Source organism: Gekko japonicus, unplaced genomic scaffold (assembly GCF_001447785.1).
Source record: "Gekko japonicus isolate JY-2015 unplaced genomic scaffold, Gekko_japonicus_V1.1 scaffold15, whole genome shotgun sequence".
In the NCBI taxonomy this organism is placed as follows: domain Eukaryota; kingdom Metazoa; phylum Chordata; class Lepidosauria; order Squamata; family Gekkonidae; genus Gekko; species Gekko japonicus.
Window position 1 is genome coordinate 3635805 of NW_015165830.1, and position 9228 is coordinate 3645032.

Consider the following 9228-nt stretch of genomic DNA (forward strand, 5'->3'; position numbering starts at 1 on the left):
ACATGTTCGTGGGAGTTGTGGTGGAAAATTTTCATAAGTGCCGTCAACATCAGGAGGAAGAAGAAGCCAAGAGACGAGAGGAGAAGAGACTCCGTCGGCTGGAGAAAAAGAGAAGGAGTAAGGAGAAACAGATGGCTGGTCGGTAATCTTTCCACATCTTTTCGAGTCCTGCTTGACCTTTGACAGTCTTCCCACACCTTGCTGCCTAGTGCCTGAAGCTCAGGGCCCTCCCAAAAGCATGGCCAGCTCTAAAATTTGCATGAAGGATATAGCACTGGCATAGGCTGAGCAAAGCCATGGAAGTGTAGCAATGGCTGCATGATTTGCAACTAACATATGCTAGGTTATTTTTTAAAAGTTTTTCCCCCATTGCACAAGCTTACCATTATCCAAATAGTGTTAAATGCAAAGACCAGCAGTTCCAGAACAGGCCAAAAATCTTAGGCATGTCTTGCACTGTTGCTGATAAATACTTTCACTATTTGGTTTATTACAGCCTTGTAAGGTCACAGTCGGATTTCTTTTGTCAATTTCCAAGCCAATTTAATGAAATTTAACAATGTATTCAAGGATGTAATAATACAAAAGCCAGCCTTATTTTAGAAATGCTTGAAAACATAGTGTATTTGCTTGAGAAATACAGATTTTTTAAAAAAGAAAGAAAATAACCAGGCATAGAAAATAATCAAATGAAATTTTCGTCAATTTGGGATAAATATATTTGGTAGGCTTCTTAGAATAATATTTTATTCTTTTGTGATTATATTAGATTCGTGTGAAATTTGAGAAACTTGGCCTATCATCTTTTTAACCACAGTTTCTGTTTGACTGAAAAGTGTGAAATAAAACTCAGGTCAGAGGTCACAGGTCAGAGGTACTCTCCTCCATCTTGCATGTCTTCTATTCATCTTAATTTTTGCCAAATGCTCATGTCTTCATGGTATCACTCATTGCCTTCATTGTTGTGATTTTATTAATTTTTCCCATTTCTATTCTCACATTTTTATCTCCCCTTTTGAATCAGCACCTGTAAATTTGTAGGACTCTCTCTTTGTCATCATTGTTCATTATTGTTTATCAGCCCTAATAATAACAAATATTTTAGTGCTGTTTCCTTATATGACAATATCATAGATTTTAAAGAAAGCACAAATTATATTACTTAATTATACCACTATACTTAAGCAATTTTAAAGCTTGATGTCTTATATTTAAATGCTATTCACTTTAATGTGGGATTGTCAGATCAGAAGTTCACAAAAGTGAAAATCTGGCATTGTGGTTCCTTATTGAATTTTTTGGACCACAGATTGTCCAAATAAGAGCCGTGTACTTCGAGATTGTGGTGTTTTGGAGACACTTTTTAAAATATATCCAATTATTTTTTTCAAGACAGGTAAGCAAATATTTCAAAGAGAGCAAACATCATATGGGAAGGGTTACTCTTGTGTTTTAGGATGATTCCACATACTGCTCTTCTGTGCCAAATTTCACAGGGTTTTGTATATATGGTGCGTCTTATGATGTGTGTGTGTATAAAATTACTGATATTTTGAGAAGCACATTTACATCAGTGAGAAATATCTACAGAGCTGCATTGTATCTTTGAATGTGTTTTTAGAAATAACTGCAATTTATATTGTAAGGTGATTAGAAACACAACACACATAAACACAACACAACAAAGCCCCTTGGACTTTGGTGCTTAAAAGGTGCCTGTAAATGTAAGCACATAATCTCTGTATTAGAGCAGAGTTGTGACAAATGCATATTTTTCTATAAAACAGGCATCCTTGTAAATTAACACTGGGAACAGCCTACAAAGAGGATTTAAGAAAAGCCTTGTGCATTCTTCTGGGAAAGGGCTCCTTCTTAAAGGACTGTGAGCTCTTTCATGGTTGAAGTATGTGTATGAAACAATGAGCACCCCTGGAAGCTCATATAGAATTCTGGCCATAAGAAAGTTCATATTGGCATAGTAGCACTCTATAGCTGTGATCATATGCACAATTAGACCCAACTAAGGCGTGAATGCTGGATAGATTTAAACGAAGCGATCAGACAATAACATCTGGGAAGCACCCCACAGCCGTCGAAAACCCGTTCTGCTCTCCCGCAAAAGTGGAGTTAAAAGACACCGGGGGAAATCTTGTAGTAAATAGGTTGAGATGGGCCACAGATGGACTTTCCCCTGTCTGATTGCTCCAGTGCGCTCTCATGCCATCGGGATGGTCTGATCAGGCCATTCTGACTCCATGCCGTTGTTTTTTTCCCCATTCGCAGTATGCGCATCATCACAAACTCCATAAAGAGCCCTCAGTGGGGAGGTGCAGTTCATCAATTCCTTGTTTAAGCGCATGGGAAACTAACGGCATTAAAAAAAGACTCACCCACAGTTGCGTCTGATCGCACACTGGTGGGCTGCGCCCGCAGCTTCAAAGGGAGGTGCGATATCGCCACTGCAGGTCAAATTCCTCTGGAGGAAATAGCCTTGTTCCCCCCCCCCGGTTTTATCTGGCGCGTGTGACCGCACCCTGTGTGGGATAAGGATAGCATTGCTCTTCCCTATTCCATTCTCCTGCATATTTTAAATGCTTGCCCCACCCTCATCCTTTCTGCCTATTTTCCTTCACCTTTCTCCAATGATCTATAGCCTTGGGACTTAACTGGCTGCTCAGTATTGCACGTGTCATTCTATGGCCTGATGAACTCCCTTCCTGCCCCTCTTTCTTCTACAGAGGTAAATTACCTGTTCCTAGTCAGTTGTCCAGCCTTTCTTTGGATCCCTCTAGCTTTAGGTATTCTGTCTTTCCATCAGTCCTCCTCTTCCTCAGCAGCAGAAGCTTCTGTAAAAGCACCTTTCCTTTCCATCTGATGCTGCAGCAAAGATCTTATCCTGAGCACCTGCCTAATTGCACAGTGCAAAGGCCAACCCTAAATGTAAGAAATGAATAGGAATCATATTGACTTATATGTGATGTGTAGATGGTTTATGAAATTGTTACTCCATTCTACAGATGACAGTTTGCAATCCTAGTTGTGCTTCAGTGGCATAATAGCATCAGACACAATTAATATCACTTAAGAGCTAATGTGCTTATAGCACCGCAACATGCATTAATTAATCTAGCACGATAATGATTACTGTGAATAATGTTTTTACAGTTTCAGTAGAACAATAAAAAGTTGTCTAAAGTAACAGACAGCACCGGGTTTTTTGATCCAAGGTAGTTGTAACACCTTCAGCTTCATTCCTGAGTTTGAAAATGAATTCAAGTATTTTAGGATTTACTATATTCTGCTACAGGCTGGAAGGTCGGTAGTTCAGCAGTTCGAGACCTGAGTGTCACATGACGGAGTGAGCTCCCGTCTCTGGTTCCAGCTCCTGCCAACCTAGCAGTTCGAAAGCAAGAAATTGCAAGTAGATAAATAGGTACCGCTTCGGTGGGAAGGTAACAGCGTTCTGTGTGCCTCGACGTTTAGTCATGCTGGCCACATGACCACAAAAATATCTTTGGACAGTGCTGGTTCTTCGGCTTGGAAACGGTGATGAACACTGCAACCCTAGAGTCGGATCTGACTGGCCGGCCACATGACCACAAAAATATCTTCGGACAGCGCTGGTTCTTCAGCTTGGAAATGGAGATGAACACTGCAACCCTAGAGTTGGATCTGACTGGCTTTCGAGCAAGGGAAACCTTTTACTACAATACTATGAACATGAAATTAAGCAAACTCCGGAGCACGACAGAAGACAGGAGGGCCTGGCGTGATGTGGTCCATGGGGTCGCGAAGAGTCAGACTTGACTGTGCGAATGAACAACAACACTACAATACTATATGCATCATTCATAAACTTCTTGTGATCTCCACTTCTTGTGATCTCTGTAAAGGGCTATGACAGATTTGTTGAGGGCTTCATTGTTTCTTCCCTGACTGAAATGTATCCAAAACTCTTTCACTTCCCCTGGACAATTAATCATTCCTTGGACATTGATTTCATATTAGCTGTAGTGGTTGCTTTTTAAAATAGCCACTTGAGGAAGCTAATATTTCACTTTTCTTTGCAAGTTTTAAAAAATGGTTGATATACCTCCAGTAATCTTTCTTATAAAATCATACACAAGCCATCAAAGAAAATCACATAGTTTGCTTAACTCTCTATACAAAGAAGTCTCAGACTACTCAAAAGCATGGAAAGATATTTGTATTCAGTTCTCTAAATGTATATAGATAGAGGCAATAGCCAAATACTCTGTAGAAAAATGGGATATTATTGTAAAAGTAACTTCCGTATAGGCTTTACAGAACAAACAGACTCTCAGAAAATATTTTAGGAAATGGCTTTCCATAAAGTCACATTCAATTAAAATGTGTCCTATTGATTTCATGAACTCAAATTTGTAGCCCTTAACAAGTAGAAATACGCATTTCTTAGCTGCGAGTGCAGAAGCATTTGCAATGGCAACAGAGAGTTCATATGACCACTTTCCTATTAATCTCCACCTTACCATCTGCAGGCTGCAGCTGTGAAAAAACACCAATGTAGGTAGGAGGTTTGATAACCAACACTGTCCTGTCCACACAGTGGGCAATTCTGCATCTAGCATTCGCTCCACATTTTCTCAACTGGAAGGGGAAAGCGCAGCTCAAAACTACATTCAAATAACCTGGGCCAACACTATACTGACTGCAAAGTCACCCCTGAACGGCCATAAAACGGCCATAAATCTATGCAGAAGGTACCTTAAAATCTAATGATCAAAGGAAGCAAAAGCAGCACAGAATGTGTAGTCTACCATAAAATCTGATGATCAAAGGAAGTGAAAGCAACATGCAATGCAGAGGGGAATTTCTGTTCCAACATGGGTTTGTTAAAACAATCGAGGGAAAAGCCAATGCAAAAATAGCCAGTGTTCAAACCAGCTTGACTGCATTCTTTTTGGAAATACCTTAGCAAAGCAGGTCTGGGAAAAGATTGTAGCAAAGTAGGGGGAAATCCAGAAAGTGCACAAATGAATGATTGCCCCCCAAGATGGAAGAAAGAGTCAGACAACCAAGGTTGGATGAAACTAAGGCCACTTTATTTAACATATTGAAAGTAACGGAAAGGGCAAACAAACAGCGGCATGGTCAAGGCCTGGTGTCACTTTGACCCCATCCTTACCGTATAACAGGCAAGACACTAAGGCCCCGGGATGGAGCCAACTGTAAGTTGCTTGCAAACCCAGCCGAGCCCAGCGATGGGGATGTGCCTTAAGGATCCCTCCAACACCACCGCACAGCCAGCGCAGAGGGTCCATCGTGCCACCCCCAAAGGCAGTCTGCAAGCCTCGTCCCTGGCCGCACGGCCGCAGGGTTAATCCCGCAGACCCCTATACCCCCCATGGGGTTATTGATTGGTGCTTATGTAGCCACATGAACTTTATCTAAACCTAATTCTGCCACCGCAAGGGCCAAGCCTCTGCTTAGGCCCCTGCGCCCACTCAAATACCTAGCTCAAAAACCCAGAGCCTTGCTGGCAAACACCAGGGCAGAAAGACGTCCACAAATCGAGCTGATGGCCAAACCTGCCTCCTTCAAGGAAACTGAATAATGGATCAGCTGCTCCACCATGATGGGCCAGACCTTAGGATACCCCTCCTGTTTCCTAAATTCTTTGAACTGGCAAACTGACCGTTCAAACCCTCTTTGCATGCTAGGGGCGATGGGAAGGCCTATTGCCCTGCAAGCTTCAGCCCTCCAACCTCCAGGGGCATCCTTGCCGGCAGATGATTGGCGTCTGGAGCAAGCTGACGAAACCTTGCCATCTGTTTGCGAGAGAGAGCGTCAGCTACCCCATTATCCACCCCTGGCACATGCCTAGCTAGAAACAGAGTGTTGAGCCGCAGGCATCACAGCGTAAATGTGCGAACCAAGCACATCACCCTAGGTGATTTGGATGTGAAGGAATTGATGACGTGGACCACTGCCAAATTATCGCACCAGAAGTGCACTGTATGATCCACCAACTCATTCCCCCATAGCCAAACCGCCACTAGAATGGGGAAGAACTCCAAATATGTCAGGTCCAGTGTTCCCTCTTAGCTGAGTTACTGTGAGCTAGCTCACATGTTTTTAGCCTCTGGCTCAGACATTTTTGTCTTAACTCAGGAAGGATAGCTCCAGAGCAAACTAATTTATGTAGTAGCCAAATCACTTCCTCACAACTTTAATGCCAGTAGCTCACAAAGTAGAATTTTTGCTCACAAGACTCCACAGCTTAGAGGGAGCATTGCAAGGTCCCTAGTAAACCCGGCAGAAATCAAGTCCTCGGGCCATTCCTCCGTGCACCAATGTCCACAGAAATAAACCCCAAAGCCCTGGATCCCGCGATGTCTAACATGACCTGCAGCCAGTATAGGTTTTGTAAATAATGTCCAAATACTGGAACAATGCAGGGGACCTCAATGGCTGAGACTGGGATAACAGGCCAGCATAAATTAAATAACCTGCCAGCCAATCAGCCCACATCAGGTCAACCTTCTTCCGCTTTAGGATTCCCTTATCCTTGTCGTCCATCTCCTTCTTCTCCAAATCCCGGTATAGAAGGCTAAAGAGGTCAATGTAGTCACCATTACAAATCTTCTCCCAAGTTGTGGGTAAAAGATGATCACCTAAAGGTAAGGCAGTATCCCCAAAGTGCATCGCCGATGCTGACGCAGCATCATAAGGGTTCGCCCAAGAGGGGGTACAACCCAAACTACCCCAAGGACCAGCTGGAATTGCTCCCCAAGGGGACTGTATAGCCGGAGAAGGAGGGCCCCAAACCCATGGTTGACCAGTGTCAGCAGAGCTTTGTGTAGTGTCCATCTGCGGGGCAGGTGGAACCCCAGAGCCAGCTCCCTGACCCCAAGGTCCCCGTGGCAACATCAGACTAAACTGCAATGCAGGATCCCACTTACCCCTGGGACCCGGCTGTTCAGCCTCCACAACTTCCACCGGCGCTGCATCTGTGTTGACACCAGCTGCTCCAGTTGCCCCGGTATCAGTTCCAGCATCAGGCCTAGCATCAGCAGGCCTGCATTCAATCAAAGAAAGATGTTCAATCACCTCCTCCCTAAACCTCTTTCATTCAGCTCTAGTGCAGCCAGCCTGTCCAATATTGCTTGCTGCCCTGCCCGTTCATCCTCATCATCGGATGAAGACGGGACAGTCCCAGCTCCCTGCTGCGAGGGTGTTGGCACGGGCCTCTTAGGCACAGGCCCCTTGCCCTTTGGCCCCCCTTTGCCTTTCCGAGAAGCCATTATATTATTGTATTATGTTAAAAGTACTATGAAAATGGCTGCCTCGGTACCACACAAGGCCTGTCTAAAATGGCCGCTCCTCACGACCCTATCAAAATGGCCACCCCAGGGACCTTCCCAAAATGGCCACTACCAAACTAGCCTGGAAGAACCCACAAAATGGCCACCTCAGCTAAATGGCCGCCCCACTAAACCTTCACCCATCCAGAATATTGTAAGGGGAAGGAGGAACAGCCCTACAGGAGCAAAGGAAGGGAACTGGGGCCCCAGCAGCCTTACCAACTGCACTGTAGATGATAGGATCAGTAATGAGTAGGGGCCTGTGGGGGTGTGACGTGCAGGGCTCTTTTTGTAGAAAAAGCCCAGCAGGAACCCATTAGCATAATAGGCCGCACCCAACAGCAGAAACTCATTAGCCCATTAGGCCACACCCCCATGTTACCAGAAGTGTGGTCATCCAGCCACACCCACCTTTTGCTTCTTATTCTGTTTACCTTGTTTGTTGTCAAAACCTAGGGCTTTTTTTGTAGCAGGAACTCCTTTGCATGATAGGCCACACACCTCTAATGTAGCCAATCCTAATGAGTTTCTGCTGTTGGGTGTGGCCTATTATGCTAATGAGTTCCTGCTGGGCGTGGCCAACTCGGGAGCCAGCCGGAACTCTGTTCCTGCGCGTTCCTGCCCAAAAATAGCCCTGGACGTGTGTAAGTAACACCACTAACTACTAAAGGGTTCTCCCCCCCCCCATGTATATCTTGTTTTAACTCGTTGGGGCAAGCTTCCACTGATGCCTCCTGCCCGCAGCTGCCCTCTAAGCAGTCAGAGGCTCCCTGCCGCTGCAGAGGCCTTATGCCACCCTGGAGGCCCACTGCTGTCGCAAGCCCTACGTCACTGCCGAAGCACGCTCCTGCTGCCATCGCCGATGCTCTCCCACGGCTGCCTCTCTCTTACTGCAGGAGGCCCCGCCACGGCTGCAAAAAGCCCGTCGCCGATGGCGCCTAGCTCCTGACAGCAAGGCCGCCAACGCGACCCTGAGGATCAGGCTGTCCCCGCTCTCTGGCTGCCTGCACGGCCTGATGTTGCACAGCTGCAGCCGCAGACCATGCTCCTCACTGGCCTGATGGTACCTACCTCAGGACCGTCCTTCCCAGGCGCGCACTCCCGCCACCGTGTCTACCCTCCTGGCACTCGACTCAGTCGCCGCAGCCTCGCCAAGGTAGGCCAAATCATCAACCCAAACGTGCTTGGAACTGTTACAGCTTCCGAGCACAAGGCGGGCACTGAAGGGGTAGAGTAGAGTCGGCCATTAAAAGCAGCGCCGGCTCCGCTCCCCCTTTTGGAGTCCAGGCTGCACCGCAGCCCTTCCCCCTTCCTCCTTTCGAGGAGGCAAAGGCGGCCCTACAGGAGGCATGCCATTGGCTGCCTCCTGTAGGGCCGGATGTTGTTAGGTGAATGCTCTAAAAAGACTTCTCTGGTTTGTAGTCAAGACCAACCAAAATAGCCATGTGGAAGCAGCCTGAGTGTCAGTTTGGTGCACAATGGCAGAACACTCAAGGCTCAGTTCTATTTCTCCAAAGGAGAATTCCTTCATAGAATGTAAATTATCTAGGTGTCTATCAGTGCAATCCTTCATTGTTACACTAATGTACGACCATTGACTTCAATGGTCCATTCTGCTCTGAACTGAACTGTAAGGCTAAAATCCTGAACATACTTATTAGTGGGATAGGCCCTATCGAGCTCTATGGGATTGCCTTCTGAGCAAATATCCTTGGGATTTCACTCCAAGGGTAGAAATACATGTTACACATAAATGTGAATAACTAAACCCCAATAACGTCTCTTGGGAGAAGCACCTTTGGAAGCACCTCCTTTGTGTGGAGGAGCTTAGCTGTTCTTATTTGTTTAGAGTATTGATAGCCTGCCTGTTCAGATTTGTCCT

At 45.6% G+C, this 9228-nt stretch overlaps 1 protein-coding gene across 1 annotated transcript in view; it reads left to right on the forward strand.

Moving 5' to 3' along the window:
* Positions 1-9228, forward strand: part of CACNA1G (calcium channel, voltage-dependent, T type, alpha 1G subunit) — a 573869-nt gene that overhangs the window by 493066 nt on the left and 71575 nt on the right. Inside the window, exon 26 of the mRNA XM_015410725.1 lies at positions 4-117. Coding sequence (XP_015266211.1) covers positions 4-117 — 114 coding nt within the window. The remainder of the gene's footprint in view (positions 1-3; positions 118-9228) is intronic.